At 46.9% G+C, this 23,338-nt stretch overlaps 1 protein-coding gene across 4 annotated transcripts in view; it reads right to left on the bottom strand.

Moving 5' to 3' along the window:
* dgkd (diacylglycerol kinase delta) overlaps positions 1 to 23,338 on the bottom strand; it is a 214,659-nt gene that overhangs the window by 182,782 nt on the left and 8,539 nt on the right. For all 4 annotated transcript variants that reach the window (XM_079246419.1, XM_079246420.1, XM_079246421.1 and 1 more), the window contains exons 2-10: positions 21,330 to 21,440; positions 20,136 to 20,216; positions 15,981 to 16,085; positions 15,777 to 15,909; positions 13,958 to 14,064; positions 13,327 to 13,452; positions 13,153 to 13,255; positions 11,928 to 12,090; positions 9,228 to 9,336 (exon numbers count right to left, since the gene is read on the bottom strand). In XM_079246419.1, the coding sequence (XP_079102545.1) occupies positions 9,228 to 9,336; positions 11,928 to 12,090; positions 13,153 to 13,255; positions 13,327 to 13,452; positions 13,958 to 14,064; positions 15,777 to 15,909; positions 15,981 to 16,085; positions 20,136 to 20,216; positions 21,330 to 21,440 (1,038 nt within the window). The remainder of the gene's footprint in view (positions 1 to 9,227; positions 9,337 to 11,927; positions 12,091 to 13,152; positions 13,256 to 13,326; positions 13,453 to 13,957; positions 14,065 to 15,776; positions 15,910 to 15,980; positions 16,086 to 20,135; positions 20,217 to 21,329; positions 21,441 to 23,338) is intronic.

Here is a 23,338-nt window from a genome sequence, read left to right as displayed (position 1 = left end):
ACTGGTTAGTAAATATGATCGCTGCGTCGTAAATGTGATCGCTGGTTAGTAAATGTGATCGCTGGTTAGTAAATATCACTGGTTAGTAAATATGATCACTGGGTATTAAATATCACTGGTTAGTGAATATGATCGCTGGTTAGTAAATATGACAGCTGGTTAGTAAATATTACTGGTTAGTAAATATGATCGCTGGTTAGTAAATATGATAGCTGGTTAGTAAATATCACTGGTTAGTAAATATGATCGCTGGTTAGTAACTATTACTGGTTAGTAATTATGATCGCTGGTTAGTAAATATGATCGCTGGTTAGTAAATATTACTGGTTAATAAATATGATAGCTGGTCAGCAAATATGATCGCTGGTTAGTAACTATTACTGGTTAGTAAATATTATAGCTGGTTAGTACATATGATCGCTGGTTAGTAAATATTACTGGTTAGAAAATATGATAGCTGGTTAGTAAATATCACTGGTTAGTAAAGATAGCTGGTTAGTAAATAAGATAGCTGGTTAGTAAACATTACTGGTTAGAAAATATGATCTCTGGTTAGTAAATATTACTGGTTAGTAAATATTACTGGTTAGTAAATTTGATTGCTGGTTAGTAAATATCACTGGTTAGTAAATAAGATAGCTGGTTAGTAAATATCACTGGTTAGTAAATATGATAGCTGGTTAGTAAATATCACTGTTTAGTAAATATGATAGCTGGTTAGCAAATATGATCGCTGGTTAGTAACTATCACTGGTTAGTAAATATGATCGCTGGTTAGTAAATATTACTGGTTAGAAAATATGATAGCTGGTTAGTAAATATCACTGGTTAGTAAATAAGATAGCTGGTTAGTCAATATGATAGCTGGTTAGTAAATATGATCGCTGGTTAGTAAACATTACTGGTTAGAAAATATGATCTCTGGTTAGTAAATATTACTGGTTAGTAAATATTACTGGTTAGTAAATTTGATTGCTGGTTAGTAAATATCACTGGTTAGTAAATGAGATAGCTGGTTAGTAAATATCACTGTTTAGTAAATATGATAGCTGGTTAGTAAATATTACTGGTTAGTAAATATGATCGCTGGTTAGTAAATATGATCGCTGAATAGTAACTATTACTGGTTAGTAAATATTACTGGTTAGTAAATATGATAGCTGGTTAGTAAATATTTCTGGTTAGTAAATATGATAGCTGGTTAGTAAATATGATCGCTGGATAGTAAATATTACAGGTTAGAAAATATGATCGCTGGTTAGTAAATATTACTGGTTAGAAAATATGATCGCTGGTTAGTAAATATTACTGGTTAGTAAATATGATAGCTGGTTAGTAAATATGATCGCTGGTTAGTAAATATGATCGCTGGTTAGTAAATATTACTGGTCAGAAAATATGATCGCTGGTGAGTAAATATTACTGGTTAGTAAATATCACTGGTTAGTAAATATGATCACTGGTTATTAAATATCACTGGTTAGCAAATATGATCGCTGGTTAGTAAATATGATCGCTGGTTAGTAACTATTACTGGTTAATAAATATGATAGCTGGTTAGTAAATATTACTGGTTAGTAAATAAGATAGCTGGTTAGAAAATATGATTGCTGGTTAGTAAATATGATTGCTGTTTAGTAAATATTACTGATTAGTAAATACGATCACTGGTTAGTAAATATTATTGGTTAGTAAATATGATCGCTGGTTAGTAAATATGATAGCTGGTTAGTAAATATTACTTGTTAGTAAATATGATCGCTGGTTAGTAAATATCGCTGGTTAGTAAATGATCGCTGGTTAGTAAATGTGATCGCTGGTTAGTAAATATGATTGCTGGTTAGTAAATGTGATCGCTGGTTAGTAAATATGATCGCTGGTTAATAAATATGATCGCTGGTTAGTAAATGTGATCGCTGGTTAGTAAATATCATTGGTTAGTAAATATGATTGCTTGTTAGTAAATGTGATCGCTGGTTAGTAAATGTGATCGCTGGTTAATAAATATGATCGCTGGTTAGTAAATGTGATCGCTGGTTAGTAAATGTGATCGCTGGTTAGTAAATGTGATCGCTGGTTAGTAAATGTGATCGCTGGTTAGTAAATATGATTGCTGGTTAGTAAATGTGATCGCTGGTTAGTAAATATGATCGCTGGTTAGTAAATGTGATCGCTGGTTAGTAAATATCATTGGTTAGTAAATATGATTGCTTGTTAGTAAATGTGATTGCTAGTTAGTAAATATGATCGCTGGTTAATAAATATGATCACTGGTTAGTAAATGTGATTGCTGGTTATTAATAATCACTGGTTAGTAAATATGATCGCTAGTTAGTAAATGTGATCGCTGGTTAGTAAATATGATCGCTGGTTAATAAATATGATCGCTGGTTAGTAAATATGATCGCTGGTTAGTAAATATTACTGGTTAATAAATATGATAGCTGGTCAGCAAATATGATCGCTGGTTAGTAACTATTACTGGTTAGTAAATATTATAGCTGATTAGTACATATGATCACTGGTTAGTAAATATTACTGGTTAGAAAATATGATAGCTGGTTAGTAAATATCACTGTTTAGTAAATATGATAGCTGGTTAGTAACTATCACTGGTTAGTAAATATGATCGCTGGTTAGTAAATATTACTGGTTAGAAAATATGATAGCTGGTTAGTAAATATCACTGGTTAGTAAATAAGATAGCTGGTTAGTCAATATGATAGCTGGTTAGTAAATATGATGGCTGGTTAGTAAACATTACTGGTTAGAAAATATGATCTCTGGTTAGTAAATATTACTGGTTAGTAAATATTACTGGTTAGTAAATTTGATTGCTGGTTAGTAAATATCACTGGTTAGTAAATGAGATAGCTGGTTAGTAAATATCACTGTTTAGTAAATATGATAGCTGGTTAGTAAATATTACTGGTTAGTAAATATGATCGCTGGTTAGTAAATATGATCGCTGAATAGTAACTATTACTGGTTAGTAAATATTACTGGTTAGTAAATATGATAGCTGGTTAGTAAATATTTCTGGTTAGTAAATATGATAGCTGGTTAGTAAATATGATCGCTGGATAGTAAATATTACAGGTTAGAAAATATGATCGCTGGTTAGTAAATATTACTGGTTAGAAAATATGATCGCTGGTTAGTAAATATTACTGGTTAGTAAATATGATCGCTGGTTAGTAAATATGATCGCTGGTTAGTAAATGTTACTGGTCAGAAAATATGATCGCTGGTGAGTAAATATTACTGGTTAGTAAATATCACTGGTTAGTAAATATGATCACTGGTTATTAAATATCACTGGTTAGTAAATATGATCGCTGGTTAGTAAATATGATCGCTGGTTAGTAACTATTACTGGTTAATAAATATGATAGCTGGTTAGTAAATATGATCGCTGGTTAGTAAATATTACTGGTTAGTAAATAAGATAGCTGGTTAGAAAATATGATTGCTGGTTAGTAAATATGATTGCTGTTTAGTAAATATTACTGATTAGTAAATACGATCGCTGGTTAGTAAATATTATTGGTTAGTAAATATGATCGCTGGTTAGTAAATATGATAGCTGGTTAGTAAATATTACTTGTTAGTAAATATGATCGCTGGTTAGTAAATATCGCTGGTTAGTAAATGTGATCGCTGGTTAGTAAATATGATTGCTGGTTAGTAAATGTGATCGCTGGTTAGTAAATATGATCGCTGGTTAATAAATATGATCGCTGGTTAGTAAATGTGATCGCTGGTTAGTAAATGTGATCGCTGGTTAGTAAATATCACTGGTTAGTAAATGTGATCGCCGGCTAGTAAATGTGATCGCTGGTTAGTAAATGCGATCGCTGGTTAGTAAATATGATTGCTGGTTAGTAAATGTGATCGCTGGTTAGTAAATATGATCGCTGGTTAATAAATATGATCGCTGGTTAGTAAATGTGATCGCTGGTTAGTAAATATCATTGGTTAGTAAATATGATTGCTTGTTAGTAAATGTGATTGCTAGTTAGTAAATATGATCGCTGGTTAATAAATATGATCACTGGTTAGTAAATGTGATTGCTGGTTAATAATCACTGGTTAGTAAATATGATCGCTAGTTAGTAAATGTGATCGCTGGCTAGTAAATATGATTGCTGGTTAGTAAATGTGATCGCTGGTTAGTAAATATGATCGCTGGTTAATAAATATGATCGCTGGTTAGTAAATATGATCGCTGGTTAGTAAATATTACTGGTTAATAAATATGATAGCTGGTCAGCAAATATGATCGCTGGTTAGTAACTATTACTGGTTAGTAAATATTATAGCTGGTTAGTACATATGATCGCTGGTTAGTAAATATTACTGGTTAGAAAATATGATAGCTGGTTAGTAAATATCACTGGTTAGTAAAGATAGCTGGTTAGTAAATATGATAGCTGGTTAGTAAACATTACTGGTTAGAAAATATGATTGCTGGTTAGTAAATATAACTGGTTAGTAAATATTACTGGTTAGTAAATATTACTGGTTAGTAAATTTGATTGCTGGTTAGTAAATATCACTGGTTAGTAAATAAGATAGCTGGTTAGTAAATATCACTGGTTAGTAAATATGATAGCTGGTTAGTAAATATCACTGTTTAGTAAATATGATAGCTGGTTAGTAAATATGATAGCTGGTTAGCAAATATGATCGCTGGTTAGTAACTATCACTGGTTAGTAAATATGATCGCTGGTTAGTAAATATTACTGGTTAGAAAATATGATAGCTGGTTAGTAAATATCACTGGTTAGTAAATAAGATAGCTGGTTAGTCAATATGATAGCTGGTTAGTAAATATGATCGCTGGTTAGTAAACATTACTGGTTAGAAAATATGATCTCTGGTTAGTAAATATTACTGGTTAGTAAATATTACTGGTTAGTAAATTTGATTGCTGGTTAGTAAATATCACTGGTTAGTAAATGAGATAGCTGGTTAGTAAATATCACTGTTTAGTAAATATGATAGCTGGTTAGTAAATATTACTGGTTAGTAAATATGATCGCTGGTTAGTAAATATGATCGCTGAATAGTAACTATTACTGGTTAGTAAATATTACTGGTTAGTAAATATGATAGCTGGTTAGTAAATATTTCTGGTTAGTAAATATGATAGCTGGTTAGTAAATATGATCGCTGGATAGTAAATATTACAGGTTAGAAAATATGATCGCTGGTTAGTAAATATTACTGGTTAGAAAATATGATCGCTGGTTAGTAAATATTACTGGTTAGTAAATATGATCGCTGGTTAGTAAATATGATCGCTGGTTAGTAAATATTACTGGTCAGAAAATATGATCGCTGGTGAGTAAATATTACTGGTTAGTAAATATCACTGGTTAGTAAATATGATCACTGGTTATTAAATATCACTGGTTAGTAAATATGATCGCTGGTTAGTAAAAATGATCGCTGGTTAGTAACTATTACTGGTTAATAAATATGATAGCTGGTTAGTAAATATGATCGCTGGTTAGTAAATATTACTGGTTAGTAAATAAGATAGCTGGTTAGAAAATATGATTGCTGGTTAGTAAATATGATTGCTGTTTAGTAAATATTACTGATTAGTAAATACGATCGCTGGTTAGTAAATATTATTGGTTAGTAAATATGATCGCTGGTTAGTAAATATGATAGCTGGTTAGTAAATATTACTGGTTAGTAAATATGATCGCTGGTTAGTAAATATCGCTGGTTAGTAAATGTGATCGCTGGTTAGTAAATGTGATCGCTGGTTAGTAAATATGATTGCTGGTTAGTGAATGTGATCGCTGGTTAGTAAATATGATCGCTGGTTAGTAAATATGATCGCTGGTTAATAAATATGATCGCTGGTTAGTAAATGTGATCGCTGGTTAGTAAATATCATTGGTTAGTAAATATGATTGCTTGTTAGTAAATGTGATCGCTGGTTAGTAAATGTGATCGCTGGTTAGTAAATATGATCGCTGGTTAATAAATATGATCGCTGGTTAGTAAATGTGATCGCTGGTTAGTAAATATCACTGGTTAGTAAATGTGATCGCTGGTTAGTAAATGTGATCGCTGGTTAGTAAATATGATTGCTGGTTAGTAAATGTGATCGCTGGTTAGTAAATATGATCGCTGGTTAATAAATATGATCGCTGGTTAGTAAATATCATTGGTTAGTAAATATGATTGCTTGTTAGTAAATGTGATTGCTAGTTAGTAAATATGATCGCTGGTTAATAAATATGATCACTGGTTAGTAAATGTGATTGCTGGTTATTAATAATCACTGGTTAGTAAATATGATCGCTAGTTAGTAAATGTGATCGCTGGCTAGTAAATATGATTGCTGGTTAGTAAATGTGATCGCTGGTTAGTAAATATGATCGCTGGTTAATAAATATGATCGCTGGTTAGTAAATGTGATCGCTGGTTAGTAAATATCACTGGTTAGTAAATGTGATCGCTGGTTAGTAAATGTGATCGCTGGTTAGTAAATATGATTGCTGGTTAGTAAATATGATCGCTGGTTAGTAAATATGATCGCTGGTTAGTAAATGTGATCGCTGGTTAGTAAATATCATTGGTTAGTAAATATGATTGCTTGTTAGTAAATGTGATTGCTAGTTAGTAAATATGATCGCTGGTTAATAAATATGATCACTGGTTAGTAAATGTGATTGCTGGTTATTAATAATCACTGGTTAGTAAATATGATCGCTAGTTAGTAAATGTGATCGCTGGTTAGTAAATGTGATCGCTGGTTAGTAAATATGATCGCTGGTTAGTAAATATCATTGGTTAGTAAATATGATCGCTGGTTAGTAAATGTGATCGCTGGTTAGTAAATATGATCGCTGGTTAGTAAATGTGATCGCTGGTTAGTAAATATGATCGCTGGTTAGTAAATATCATTGGTTAGTAAATATGATCGCTGGTTAGTAAATATGATAGCTGGTTAGTAAATGTGATCGCTGGCTAGTAAATATGATTGCTGGTTAGTAAATGTGATCGCTGGTTAGTAAATATGATTGCTGGTTAGTAAATATGATCGCTGGTTAATAAATATGATCGCTGGTTAGTAAATGTGATTGCTGGTTAGTAAATGTGATCGCTGGTTATTAAATATCACTGGTTAGTAAATGTGATCGCTGGCTAGTAAATATGATTGCTGGTTAGTAAATGTGATCGCTGGTTAGTAAATATGATTGCTGGTTAGTAAATGTGATCGCTTGTTAGTAAATGTGATCGCTGGTTAATAAATATGATCGCTGGTTAGTAAATGTGATTGCTGGTTATTAAATATCACTGGTTAATAAATATGATTGCTGGTTAGTAAATATGATCGCTGGTTAATAAATATGATCGCTGGATAGTAAATATCATTGGTTAGTAAATGTGATCGCTTGTTAGTAAATGTGATCGCTGGTTAATAAATATGATCGCTGGTTAGTAAATGTGATTGCTGGTTATTAAATATCACTGGTTAATAAATATGATTGCTTGTTAGTAAATGTGATCGCTGGTGAGTAAATATGATCGCTGGTTAGTAAATGTGATTGCTGGTTATTAAATATCACTGGTTAATAAATATGATTGCTGGTTAGTAAATATGATCGCTGGATAGTAAATATCATTGGTTAGTAAATATGATTGCTTGTTAGTAAATGTGATCGCTGGTTAATAAATATGATCGCTGGTTAGTAAATGTGATTGCTGGTTATTAAATATCACTGGTTAATAAATATGATTGCTGGTTAGTAAATATGATCGCTGGTTAATAAATATGATCGCTGGATAGTAAATATCATTGGTTAGTAAATATGATTGCTTGTTAGTAAATGTGATCGCTGGTTAATAAATATGATCGCTGGTTAGTAAATGTGATTGCTGGTTATTAAATATCACTGGTTAATAAATATGATTGCTGGTTAGTAAATATGATCGCTGGATAGTAAATATCATTGGTTAGTAAATATGATTGCTTGTTAGTAAATGTGATCGCTGGTGAGTAAATATGAACCCCACATCGGCAACATGAAAGGAAATGTGTGGAATATTTACGGTGAGGTTGCATTCGGTGTGTTTTCCAAAAGTAAGTAAAAAATATGATATGATGTGAATGTGAACAGTTAGTTAATGGCTTTCTTTGCAGGTTTTTCACCAAACCACAGAAATGTGTCCAATGTTCTGCCTGGAAAGAAGACGACGTTGCCAGGTCTGGTGGAATCCAGCTAAAAACTCTCCGCTGATCTGACTCTCAGGTTGGGAAAAACTGCAAGGCGAGAAAAGACCTTGGTGTACCTCCTTTGTTTCCTTACAGGTGGAGCCGTTTCCAGGTTTATTTTCACTGTGTTGTTATTTAGATGGAACTTCGGCCACTTTTGGTTTTTACCAGTCTCTCTGGCGTCCCCTTGTCCTCTCTCCCTCTCTTTTTCCTTTTCCTGTCTTTCCCACCAACCCTCCTGTCCAGCATTAATATCTACATTCAGCAATAAAAAGAAAGAATTATATTTAAAATTTCAAAGGGCTTTATATCATAAAGCTCCAAGTCCGCTGACATGATGCTGGCCGGGACAGGTGCACAACGATGCTCAGTTTGTTGGGAACGTGTTGCATCCGGCCGGTCCGACCCAGCAGCTGAAAGGACGCCAGACCACCATTCTGCTGGACAGGATCAGAACTAAAACCCTCACCAGGAACTGGACTGAACTGAACTGGACTCTAGTTGTGGATCAGGACAACACGGATCCGTTTACCGAGGACCAGTGCAACACTTCTTGCAGGTGTGTCAAGCTCCGGTCCCTGAGGGCCTCGTTTGTGCAGGTTTTTGATGTCCCACTGCTCCAACACACCTGACTCAGATTAACGGGTCATCGTTCACTGGCAGATAGATTTATTTAATTAGACTCAGGTGTGTTGAAGCAGGAAACCATGGAAGTTCTGGACATCTGAACTATCAGTTTAGACCGGTCCAAAGCAGACCAGCCCAACCTGGAAAGATCCATCACATAACCGCCCAAGATGGACGAGTCCAACGTGGATCGGTTGGACGGATCGGTCCGTGTTGGACGAGTCCAACGTGGATCGGTTGGACGGATCGGTCCGTGTTGGACGAGTCCAACGTGGATCGGTTGGACGGATCGGTCCGTGTTGGACGAGTCCAACGTGGATCGGTTGGACGGATCGGTCCGTCTCGGTCCATCAGTACCTGTTTGTGTAACATCAGCGTGTCGATCTCAGACAGAACCCAGCCAACGCTGCCATCTCCTCCACAAACCAGGATCCGGAACGTGTCAAACTTCTGGAAGAGTCGCAGGCTGCACAGAGACAGGTGTGACGTCAGAGACAGGTGTGACTTTAAGAGACAGGTGTGACTTTAAGAGACAGGTGTGACGTCAGAGACAGGTGTGAATCAGAGACAGGTGTGAATCAGAGACAGGTGTGACTTTAAGAGACAGGTGTGACTTTAAGAGACAGGTGTGACGTCAGATACAGGTGTGACTTTAAGAGACAGGTGTGACTGTAAGAGACAGGTGTGACGTCAGATACAGGTGTGACGTCAGAGACAGGTGTGACTTTAAGAGACAGGTGTGACGTCAGAGACAGGTGTGAATCAGAGACAGGTGTGAATCAGAGACAGGTGTGACGTCAGAGACAGGTGTGACTTTAAGACAGGTGTGACTTTAAGAGACAGGTGTGACTTTAAGAGACAGGTGTGACGTCAGAGACAGGTGTGACGTCAGAGACAGGTGTGACGTCAGAGACAGGTGTGACTTTAAGAGACAGGTGTGACTTTAAGAGACAGGTGTGACGTCAGAGACAGGTGTGAATCAGAGACAGGTGTGACTTTAAGAGACAGGTGTGACGTCAGAGACAGGTGTGAATCAGAGACAGGTGTGACGTCAGAGACAGGTGTGACGTCAGAGACAGGTGTGACTTTAAGAGACAGGTGTGACGTCAGAGACAGGTGTGACGTCAGAGACAGGTGTGACGTCAGAGACAGGTGTGACTTTAAGAGACAGGTGTGACGTCAGAGACAGGTGTGACTTTAAGAGACAGGTGTGACGTCAGAGACAGGTGTGACTTTAAGAGACAGGTGTGACGTCAGAGACAGGTGTGACTTTAAGAGACAGGTGTGACGTCAGAGACAGGTGTGACGTCAGAGACAGGTGTGACGTCAGAGACAGGTGTGACTTTAAGAGACAGGTGTGAATCAGAGACAGGTGTGACGTCAGAGACAGGTGTGACGTCAGAGACAGGTGTGAATCAGAGACAGGTGTGACTTTAAGAGACAGGTGTGACTTTAAGAGACAGGTGTGACGTCAGAGACAGGTGTGACGTCAGAGACAGGTGTGACTTTAAGAGACAGGTGTGACTTTAAGAGACAGGTGTGACGTCAGAGACAGGTGTGACGTCAGAGACAGGTGTGAATCAGAGACAGGTGTGACGTCAGAGACAGGTGTGACGTCAGAGACAGGTGTGACTTTAAGAGACAGGTGTGACGTCAGAGACAGGTGTGACTTTAAGAGACAGGTGTGAATCAGAGACAGGTGTGACTTTAAGAGACAGGTGTGACGTCAGAGACAGGTGTGAATCAGAGACAGGTGTGACGTCAGAGACAGGTGTGACGTCAGAGACAGGTGTGACTTTAAGAGACAGGTGTGAATCAGAGACAGGTGTGACGTCAGAGACAGGTGTGACGTCAGAGACAGGTGTGACGTCAGAGACAGGTGTGAATCAGAGACAGGTGTGACGTCAGAGACAGGTGTGACTTTAAGAGACAGGTGTGACGTCAGAGACAGGTGTGACTTTAAGAGACAGGTGTGAATCAGAGACAGGTGTGACTTTAAGAGACAGGTGTGACGTCAGAGACAGGTGTGAATCAGAGACAGGTGTGACGTCAGAGACAGGTGTGAATCAGAGACAGGTGTGAATCAGAGACAGGTGTGACGTCAGAGACAGGTGTGAATCAGAGACAGGTGTGAATCAGAGACAGGTGTGACGTCAGAGACAGGTGTGACGTCAGAGACAGGTGTGACTTTAAGAGACAGGTGTGACGTCAGAGACAGGTGTGACGTCAGAGACAGGTGTGACTTTAAGAGACAGGTGTGACGTCAGAGACAGGTGTGACTTTAAGAGACAGGTGTGACTTTAAGAGACAGGTGTGAATCAGAGACAGGTGTGACGTCAGAGACAGGTGTGACGTCAGAGACAGGTGTGACGTCAGAGACAGGTGTGACGTCAGAGACAGGTGTGAATCAGAGACAGGTGTGACGTCAGAGACAGGTGTGACGTCAGAGACAGGTGTGAATCAGAGACAGGTGTGAATCAGAGACAGGTGTGACGTCAGAGACAGGTGTGACGTCAGAGACAGGTGTGACGTCAGAGACAGGTGTGAATCAGAGACAGGTGTGACGTCAGAGACAGGTGTGACGTCAGAGACAGGTGTGAATCAGAGACAGGTGTGAATCAGAGACAGGTGTGACGTCAGAGACAGGTGTGACGTCAGAGACAGGTGTGACGTCAGAGACAGGTGTGAATCAGAGACAGGTGTGACGTCAGAGACAGGTGTGACGTCAGAGACAGGTGTGAATCAGAGACAGGTGTGAATCAGAGACAGGTGTGAATCAGAGACAGGTGTGACGTCAGAGACAGGTGTGACGTCAGAGACAGGTGTGAATCAGAGACAGGTGTGACGTCAGAGACAGGTGTGACGTCAGAGACAGGTGTGAATCAGAGACAGGTGTGAATCAGAGACAGGTGTGACGTCAGAGACAGGTGTGAATCAGAGACAGGTGTGACGTCAGAGACAGGTGTGACGTCAGAGACAGGTGTGAATCAGAGACAGGTGTGACGTTAGCACAGTTCCAACCATCAGGTGTGTCTCAGTCAGGACTGGGCGTCTCACCCCAGGTGAGGACCTCCGTTCATCAGGTCAAACACCTGCGCTGGGTTCAGCAGCTGCTTGAAGCGCCGAAGGAACTTGACGCCCTGGTTGTCTCCACTTTTAGAGTTGACGAAGACCAGCAGAGGACTGGTGCAGGACGGGGGACAGGACGCCTTCCAGAAACCTGGACCCAGAAAACACAGCATGAGCTCAAAGCAAAAGCAGTCCTGGTCCAGTCTGGTGCGGTTCTGTCTGCACAACCGGTCCCTGAGGCTCTGGGTCTGGACCGGAGCGGGCTCTGCGTCTGGACCGGAGCGGGCTCTGCGTCTGGACCGGAGCGGGCTCTGCGTCTGGACCGGAGCGGGCTCTGCGTCTGGACCGGAGCGGGCTCTGCGTCTGGACCGGAGCGGGCTCTGCGTCTGGACCGGAGCGGGCTCTGGGTCTGGACCGGAGCGGGCTCTGCGTCTGGACCGGAGCGGGCTCTGCGTCTGGACCGGAGCGGGCTCTGGGTCTGGACCGGAGCGGGCTCTGGGTCTGGACCGGAGCGGGCTCTGCGTCTGGACCGGAGCGGGCTCTGCGTCTGGACCGGAGCGGGCTCTGGGTCTGGACCGGAGCGGGCTCTGCGTCTGGACCGGAGCGGGCTCTGCGTCTGGACCGGAGCGGGCTCTGCGTCTGGACCGGAGCGGGCTCTGCGTCTGGACCGGAGCGGGCTCTGCGTCTGGACCGGAGCGGGCTCTGGGTCTGGACCGGAGCGGGCTCTGCGTCTGGACCGGAGCGGGCTCTGGGTCTGGACCGGAGCGGGCTCTGCGTCTGGACCGGAGCGGGCTCTGCGTCTGGACCGGAGCGGGCTCTGGGTCTGGACCGGAGCGGGCTCTGGGTCTGGACCGGAGCGGGCTCTGCGTCTGGACCGGAGCGGGCTCTGCGTCTGGACCGGAGCGGGCTCTGCGTCTGGACCGGAGCGGGCTCTGGGTCTGGACCGGAGCGGGCTCTGGGTCTGGACCGGAGCGGGCTCTGCGTCTGGACCGGAGCGGGCTCTGGGTCTGGACCGGAGCGGGCTCTGGGTCTGGACCGGAGCGGGCTCTGCGTCTGGACCGGAGCGGGCTCTGCGTCTGGACCGGAGCGGGCTCTGGGTCTGGACCGGAGCGGGCTCTGGGTCTGGACCGGAGCGGGCTCTGCGTCTGGACCGGAGCGGGCTCTGCGTCTGGACCGGAGCGGGCTCCGGTACCGGTGAGTGGACCTTCCTTACCATCAGAATCGATGCTGTTTAGCGCCGTTGGAGGGATGACGGACACCTTGCACTGACCCAGAGGACATTTAGAGGACAGCTGGTCCTTACAGGCAGAGTGGACCTGCAGACAGAGGGACAGTCAGGACTCCACAGGTAACCCTGTGTGTGTGTGTGTGTGTGTGTGTGTCTGACCATGGCTTTACACCACAGACACCTCCAGTCCTGCAGTCGGAGGACGCTGCCGCACGTCTTATCGCAGACGAGACACTTGGCCGACACCGGGAGGTTCCCCTCCAGCCACTGATGAGGCATGGACACCTGGGGGTCAGAGGTAACAGGTCATCGGCACGTCATGAACGTCACATGCACATCCCATGCACGTCCCATGCACGTCCCATGCACGTCCCATGCGCGTCACATGCACATCACATGCACGCCACATGCACGTCACATGCACGTCACAGGCACGTCACATGCACGTCACATGCACGCCACATGCACGCCACATGCACGCCACATGCACATCACATGCACGCCACATGCACGTCACATGCACGCCACATGCACGCCACATGCACGTCACATGCACGCCACATGCACGCCACATGCACGCCACATGCACGTCACATGCACGCCACATGCACGCCACATGCACGTCACATGCACGTCACATGCACGCCACATGCACGTCACATGCACGCCACATGCACGCCACATGCACGTCACATGCACGTCACATGCACGCCACATGCACGCCACATGCACGTCACATGCACGTCACATGCACGTCACATGCATGTCTCATTTATTTTGGGTTCCTCACCCCGTCTTCGTCCTCAATGATGTCCTTCCCGATGGACGCCAGGGTCGTCCACTTGCAGTTGTTGGTGGCTCGGACCGCACAGCGCTTATGGGCCTTAAATTTACACACTGCAGTACACACACACCCACACACACATCAGTCTGCATGTTTATACCAGGCTCCTCCTGACTATGTATGAAAGAAAAGAAAAATGTTTCATTAATCCCCAAAGGGAAATATTATAGTATATAATAATAACTAGAGGAGGTCTTGTTCCGGAGGCTGATGGCTGCTGGCAGGAATGATCTTCTGGATCTTTCAGTCTTACATCGGACCTGAAGAAGCCTCTCACTGAACACACTTTGTTGTTTCATCACTGTGTTGTGGAGAGGGTGTGAAGAATCCTCCATCATCTTCATCAGCTTGTGCAGCATTCTTCTTTGGACAATCAGCTCCAGCGGCTCCAGAGTTACTCCAAGCACAGAAGCAGCTTTCTGGATCAGTTTGTTGATTCTCTTCAAGTCTCTGGTTCTGATGCTACTACCCCAGCAGATGCTGCAAAGCTGACTGCACTCTCCACAACAGACTTATAGAAGATATGCAACATCTTGGTGCAGACGTTAAACCATCTCAGCTTCCTTAAGAAGTACAGTCTGCTCTGACCTTTCTTGTAGATGTAGTCAGTGTTGCATTTCCAGTCCAGTTTGTTGTCCAGCTGAACTCCAAGATACTTGTATTCCTCCACCACCTCCACCTCCTCTCCCAGGATGGAAACAGTGCTTTGTTTATTCTTCTTCCTCCTGAAGTCCACAATCATCTCTTTTGTTTTGCTGCTATTTAATATGAGATGATTGTCACCGCACCATTTAACAAACTGACTGACCAGTTCTCTGTACTCTGCTTCTTGTCCATCCCTGATACACCCCACAACTGCAGAGTCATCAGAGTATTTCTGCAGATGACAGGACTCAGAGTTGTACTGGAAGTCTGAGGTGTACAGAGTGAAGAGGAATGGCCAGAGTACAGTTCCTTGTGGTGCACCAGTGCTGCTGACCTCCATCTCAGACACACAACCTTTCAGTCTCACAAACTGGGGTCTGTTTGTGAGGTAGTCATAGATCCAGGTGGTTGTGGAGGTATCCACCTGGAATTTATGGAGCTTCTCACATAACAAAGCAGGCTGAATGGTATTAAAAGCACTGAGAAATGAAAGAACATGACCCTCAGAGTGCTGCCTGAATGGTCCAGATGAGAGTGTGCTCTCTGGAGCAGGTATATGATGGCATCTTCAACCCCAAGTCCATTACGATATGCAAACTGGAATGGGTCCTGAAAGGTGTTTACTTGCTTGTAGAGGTGAGCCAGTAAGAGTCTCTCCAGGACTTTCATGATGTGAGATGTCAGGGCAACTGGTCTGTAGTCACTTGGTTCAGCTGGTTGGGTTTTTTTTAGGCACTGGAACAAGGCAGGAGGTTTTCCACAGCACTGGGACTCTATTTAGTCTCAGACTGGTGTTGAAAAGGTGCTGGAGAATCGGGCATAGTTGTTAGGATGTGCTGAAGCATCTCTGAGGAGCCGCTGGAACCCCGACGTCCAATCAGGAAGTCTCTCTGGATCAGCAGCACGATGCCTTCACTGACTGCTGCGTTCAACACATCGAAGGTCCTCTACTGCACACTGTGTGTGTGATGTGTGTGTGTGTGTGTGTGTGATGTGTGTGTGATGTGTGTGTGTGTGATGTGTGTGTGTGTGTGATGTGTGTGTGTGTGTGTGATGTGTGTGTGTGTGATGTGTGTGTGTGTGTGATGTGTGTGTGTGTGTGTGTGTGTGATGTGTGTACCTTCGCAGGACAGGCCGTGGGACGTGACCCCAGATAGCGCCTCCCTGCAGACGTTGCAGTAGGTGGGTCTGGCGTGGGAGCAGGCGTACCAGTTGTGCATCCCACTGAAGTGGTCCATGCTGTACTGGGTGGACTGGGAGACAGATGGACAGTCTGGTACTGGGAAGGAGCTGGGGGAACTGGTGGAACTGGGTCTGTTCATACCTCATAGTTCTGTCGGGTCTGGACGCTGCGCAGCGCGGCCATCCACTCCTCCATCTCCTTCCTGTTGTCGGCACAGAGGATGAGGCGTCTGCAGGGGGTGATCACCTGGAGGACAGGTAGACTCCGTCAGCACCACCAGAACCTGGAGGTCCACCACCAGGACCTGGAGGTCCACCACCAGGACCTGGAGGTCCACCACCAGAACCTGGAGGTCCACCACCAGAACCTGGAGGTCCACCACCAGGACCTGGAGGTCCACCACCAGAACCTGGAGGTCCACCACCAGGACCTGGAGGTCCACCACCAGGACCTGGAGGTCCACCACCAGGACCTGGAGGTCCACCACTAGAACATGGAGGTCCACCACTAGAACCTGGAGGTCCACCACCAGAACCTGGAGGTCCACCACCAGAACCTGGAGGTCCACCACCAGGACCTGGAGGTCCACCACCAGGACCTGGAGGTCCACCACCAGGACCTGGAGGTCCACCACTAGAACATGGAGGTCCACCACTAGAACCTGGAGGTCCACCACTAGAACCTGGAGGTCCACCACCAGAACCTGGAGGTCCACCACCAGGACCTGGAGGTCCACCACCAGAACCTGGAGGTCCACCACCAGGACCTGGAGGTCCACCACCAGGACCTGGAGGTCCACCACCAGAACCTGGAGGTCCACCACCAGGACCTGGAGGTCCACCACCAGGACCTGGAGGTCCACCACCAGGACCTGGAGGTCCACCACCAGAACCTGGAGGTCCACCACCAGGACCTGGAGGTCCACCACCAGAACCTGGAGGTCCACCACTAGAACATGGAGGTCCACCACCAGAACCTGGAGGTCCACCACCAGGACCTGGAGGTCCACCACCAGGACCTGGAGGTCCACCACTAGAACCTGGAGGTCCACCACCAGAACCTGGAGGTCCACCACCAGGACCTGGAGGTCCACCACTAGAACATGGAGGTCCACCACCAGAACCTGGAGGTCCACCACCAGGACCTGGAGGTCCACCACCAGAACCTGGAGGTCCACCACCAGGACCTGGAGGTCCACCACCAGAACCTGGAGGTCCACCACCAGGACCTGGAGGTCCACCACTAGAACCTGGAGGTCCACCACTAGAACATGGAGGTCCACCACCAGAACCTGGAGGTCCACCACTAGAACATGGAGGTCCACCACCAGAACCTGGAGGTCCACCACCAGGACCTGGAGGTCCACCACCAGAACCTGGAGGTCCACCACCAGGACCTGGAGGTCCACCACCAGAACCTGGAGGTCCACCACCAGGACCTGGAGGTCCACCACCAGAACCTGGAGGTCCACCACCAGGACCTGGAGGTCCACCACTAGAACCTGGAGGTCCACCACCAGAACCTGGAGGTCCACCACTAGAACATGGAGGTCCACCACTAGAACCTGGAGGTCCACCACCAGAACCTGGAGGTCCACCACCAGAACCTGGAGGTCCACCACCAGGACCTGGAGGTCCACCACCAGGACCTGGAGGTCCACCACCAGGACCTGGAGGTCCACCACCAGGACCTGGAGGTCCACCACTAGAACATGGAGGTCCACCACCAGGACCTGGAGGTCCACCACCAGAACCTGGAGGTCCACCACCAGGACCTGGAGGTCCACCACCAGAACCTGGAGGTCCACCACCAGGACCTGGAGGTCCACCACCAGAACCTGGAGGTCCACCACCAGGACCTGGAGGTCCACCACTAGAACATGGAGGTCCACCACCAGGACCTGGAGGTCCACCACCAGGACCTGGAGGTCCACCACCAGGACCTGGAGGTCCACCACTAGAACCTGGAGGTCCACCACCAGAACCTGGAGGTCCACCACCAGGACCTGGAGGTCCACCACTAGAACATGGAGGTCCACCACCAGGACCTGGAGGTCCACCACCAGGACCTGGAGGTCCACCACTAGAACATGGAGGTCCACCACCAGAACCTGGAGGTCCACCACTAGAACCTGGAGGTCCACCACCAGAACCTGGAGGTCCACCACCAGGACCTGGAGGTCCACCACCAGAACATGGAGGTTCACCACCAGAACCTGGAGGTCCACCACCAGAACCTGGAGGTCCACCACCAGGACCTGGAGGTCCACCACCAGGACCTGGAGCTCCACCACCAGGACCTGGAGGTCCACCACTAGAACATGGAGGTTCACCACCAGAACCTGGAGGTCCACCACTAGAACATGGAGGTTCACCACCAGAACCTGGAGGTCCACCACCAGGACCTGGAGGTCCACCACTAGAACATGGAGGTTCACCACCAGAACCTGGAGGTCCACCACTAGAACATGGAGGTCCACCACCAGAACCTGGAGGTCCACCACCAGAACCTGGAGGTCCACCACCAGAACCTGGAGGTCCACCACCAGGACCTGGAGGTCCACCACCAGGACCTGGAGGTCCACCACTAGAACATGGAGGTTCACCACCAGAACCTGGAGGTCCACCACTAGAACATGGAGGTTCACCACCAGAACCTGGAGGTCCACCACTAGAACATGGAGGTTCACCACCAGAACCTGGAGGTCCACCACCAGAACATGGAGGTCCACCACCAGGACCTGGAGGTCCACCACCAGAACATGGAGGTTCACCACCAGAACCTGGAGGTCCACCACTAGAACATGGAGGTTCACCACCAGAACCTGGAGGTCCACAAACTGAACCAGAACCAGATCCAGGTGGGCCACAACCAAAACCAGAACCAGAAGCAGAAGCAGACCCAGGAGGTTCACATCCAGAACCAGAACCAGGACCAAAACCAGAACCAGCCTAAGATCCACAACCAGAACCAAAACTAGAACTAGAACCAGAACCACATCCAGACTGAGGAGCCAGAAAAAAATGCAGCTCCAGAACCGGAACCAGATCCAGTACTGCAAGTCCAGACCCAGATCCAGTACCACAGATCCAGACCTAGATCCGGAACCACAGATCCAGAACCACAGATTTAGTACCCAGATCCAGACCCACAGATCCAGACCCTAAGATCCAGACCCACAGATCCAGACCCTCAGATTCAGACCCAGATCCAGAACCACAGATCCGGAACCACAGATCCAGACCCAGATCCAGAACCACAGATCCAGACCCAGATCCAGAACAGATCCAGAACCACAGATCCAGACCCAGATCCAGAACAGATCCAGAACCACAGATCCGGAACTACAGATCCAGACCCATCTACCAGACCAGGAGGGGATGAACTGATGGTCCAGCAGATCCATCATCTCAGCACCACTAGTGAATCCATCCCCTGATGGAAGTCGTCCCCCGGAGCTTCTGAGACAGCGACCAGCGGACGATCCTCTTACCGTGTGACTGAACGAGAAATCCTGATTCTGGAGAGTGCCGAGCCGGTTCTGGTCCTGGTCGAACATCTGATCTGCCTCTTTTCATTCGTCCCTCTCCGCGCCTACTTCCTGTCTGATGACACGCCGACATCCAACCGCGCACACTCCGAGCCGAGTCACACGTCCTGCCGCTATAAATACGCCATCACATGAAGTCTCCTGACTCGCCGCCTGTGGGGACGTCAGCTGGTCTGGTCCTGCTGGACCAGATCCACCGCTCAGTCCTGGTCCTGCTGGACCAGATCCACCGCTCAGTCCTGGTCCTGCTGGACCTGTCTGCTGCTTCTGCCAACCATCAGATTCTCCTCTCCACTCTCTGAGCTCGGCATCTCTGGATCTGTCCTCTCGTGGTCCACGTCCTACCTCTCAGGAAGATCCTTCAGAGTAGGTGAGGAGAAGTATCCAGATCACATGAAAACAGGGGAGCCTCAGGGATCGGTGCTCGGCCCTCTTCTCTTTCCACTATACACCTCCTCACTCGGTGCAGTTAGAAGCTCTCATGGCTTCTCCTACCACTGCTATGCAGATGACACTCAGCTTTTCCTCTCCTTCCCACCAGACGACACAACGTTTCACTGAGAATATCAGCTTGCCTTGCTGATATCTCTGCATGGATGAAGGATCGCCACCTTCAGCTCCATCTGTCCAAGACAGAGCTCATTGTCTGTCCAGCCGATCCTTCCTTACATCTGCAGATACGTGTGAAGCTCCACTCTATCACACTTGTTCCTGCTGAAGTTGAACAGCTCCTGTTCCCGACTCACCGTGAAACTGTTGTTGACGTTTTTGGTGCTGGACTCGGCCACACTGGCATCCGTCAGATCCACCTCGTCAAAGATGATGGACTGGGGACAGACAAGAAAACACGTCACACCTGCTGTCCTCCACCTGTACACCACCTGTCCTCCACCTAACCACCTGTACATCACCTAACCACCTGTACATTATCTGTCCACCTGTCCTCCACCTGTACACCACCTGTCCTCCACCTAACCACCTGTACATCACCTAACCACCTGTACATTATCTGTCCACCTGTCCTCCACCTGTACATTATCTGTCCACCTGTCCTCCACCTGTACATTATCTGTCCACCTGTCCTCCACCTGTACATTATCTGTCCACCTGTCCTCCACCTAACCACCTGTACATTATCTGTCCACCTGTCCTCCACCTGTACATTATCTGTCCACCTGTCCTCCACCTAACCACCTGTACATTATCTGTCTACCTGTCCTCCAACTGTACATTATCTGTCCACCTGTCCTCCACCTAACCACCTGTACATTATCTGTCTACCTGTCCTCCAACTGTACATTATCTGTCCACCTGTCCTCCACCTAACCACCTGTACATTATCTGTCCACCTGTCCTCCACCTAACCACCTGTACATTATCTGTCCACCTGTCCTCCACCTAACCACCTGTACATTATCTGTCTACCTGTCCTCCAACTGTACATTATCTGTCCACCTGTCCTCCACCTAACCACCTGTACATTATCTGTCCAGCTGTCCTCCACCTAACCACCTGTACATTATCTGTCCATCTGTCCTCCACCTAACCACCTGTACATTATCTGTCCACCTGTCCTCCACCTGTACATTATCTGTCCACCTGTCCTCCACCTGTACATTATCTGTCCACCTGTCCTCCACCTGTACATTATCGGTCCACCTGTCCTCCACCTGTACATTATCGGTCCACCTGTCCCCCACCTGTACATCACCTGTCCTCCACCTGTACATTATCGGTCCACCTGTCCCACACCTGTACATCACCTGTCCCCACCTGTACATCACCTGTCCCCCACCTGTACATTATCTGTCCACCTGTCCTCCACCTGTACATTATCTGTCCACCTGTCCTCCACCTGTACATCACCTGTCCCCCACCTGTACATCACCTGTCCCCCACCTGTACATTATCTGTCCACCTGTCCTCCCCCTGTACATCACCTTGCATGTCTGGGCGTAGTACAGCGTCCGTCCTCTCAGCTTGAAGTATCGTCTCTTCCAGCGCTGGAACGAGTTGGTCTGTTTCATCAGGTTTCCCTCCTTCAGCACCGTCTGCAGAAACACCACCAGACTCGGGTCAGACCTGGACTCAGGTCAGACCTGGAATCGGACTCGGGTCAGACCTGGACTCTGGTCAGAACTGTGACCGGACTCGGGTCAGACCTGGAATCAGGCTCGGGTCAGACCTGGAATCGGACTCGAGTCAGACCTGGAATCGAACTCGGGTCAGACCTGAAATCTGACTCGGGTCAGACCTGAAATCTGACTCGGGTCAGACCTGGACTCGGGTGAGACCTGGAATCGAACTCGGGTCAGACATGAAATCTGATTCGGGTCAGACCTGAAATCTGACTCGGGTCAGACCTGAAATCTGACTCGGGTCAGACCTGAAATCTGACTCGGGTCAGACCTGAAACCTGACTCGGGTCAGACCTGAAATCTGACTTGGGTCAGACCTGGACTCGGGTCAGACCTGAAATCTGACTTGGGTCAGACCTGGAATCGGACTCGGGTCAGACCTGGAATCGGGTCAGACCTGGAATCAGACTCGGGTCAGACCTGGACTCGAGTCAGACCTGGAACCGGACTCGGGTCAGACCTGGACTCGAGTCAGACCTGGAACCGGACTCGGGTCAGACCTGGACTCGGGTCAGACCTGGAATCGGACTCGAGTCGGACCTGGAATCGGACTCGAGTCGGACCTAGACTCGGATCAGACCTGGATTCGAATTCAGGGTCGGACCTGGACTCGGATCAGACCTGGATTCGAATTCAGGGTCGGACCTGGACTCGGATCAGACCTGGAATCGGACTCGGGTCAGACCTGAAATCTGACTTGGGTCAGACCTGGACTCGGGTCAGACCTGAAATCTGACTTGGGTCAGACCTGGACTCGGGTCAGACCTGGAATCGAACTCGGGTCAGACCTGAAATCTGACTCGGGTCATACCTGGAATCGGACTCGAGTCAGACCTGGACTCGGGTCAGACCTGGAATAGGACTCGAGTCAGACCTGGACTCGGGTCAGACCTGGAATCGAACTCGGGTCAGACCTGAAATCTGACTCAAGTCAGACCTAGACTCGGGTCGGACCTGAAATCGGACTCGGGTCAGACCTGGAATCGGACTCGGGTCAGACCTGGAATCGGGTCAGACCTGGAATCAGACTCGGGTCAGACCTGGACTCGAGTCAGACCTGGAACCGGACTCGGGTCAGACCTGGACTCGGGTCAGACCTGGAATCGGACTCGAGTCGGACCTGGAATCGGACTCGAGTCGGACCTGGACTCGGATCAGACCTGGATTCGAATTCAGGGTCGGACCTGGACTCGGATCAGACCTGGAATCGGACTCGGGTCAGACCTGAAATCTGACTTGGGTCAGACCTGGACTCGGGTCAGACCTGAAATCTGACTTGGGTCAGACCTGGACTCGGGTCAGACCTGGAATCGAACTCGGGTCAGACCTGAAATCTGACTCGGGTCATACCTGGAATCGGACTCGAGTCAGACCTGGACTCGGGTCAGACCTGGAATAGGACTCGAGTCAGACCTGGACTCAGGTCAGACCTGGAATAGGACTCGAGTCAGACCTGGAATAGGACTCGAGTCAGACCTGGACTCGGGTCAGACCTGGAATCGAACTCGGGTCAGACCTGAAATCTGACTCGGGTCATACCTGAAATCTGACTCGGGTCAGACCTGAAATCAGACTCGGGTCAGACGTACACTCGTGTCAGACCTGGAACCAGACTCAGGTCGGACCTGGAATCGGGTCAGACCTGGAATCAGGTCAGACCTGGAATCCGACTCAAGTCAGACCTAGACTCGGGTCGGACCTGAAATCGGACTCGGGTCAGACCTGGAATCGGACTCGGGTCAGACCTGGAATCGGACTCGGGTCAGACCTGGAATCGGGTCAGACCTGGAATCAGACTCGGGTCAGACCTG

This window comes from Telmatherina bonti, assembly GCF_933228915.1.
Source record: "Telmatherina bonti genome assembly, chromosome: 9".
Lineage (NCBI taxonomy): Eukaryota > Metazoa > Chordata > Actinopteri > Atheriniformes > Telmatherinidae > Telmatherina > Telmatherina bonti.
Note: the sequence above shows the minus strand (reverse complement) of the source record. Positions and strands in the feature narration are given on the sequence as shown.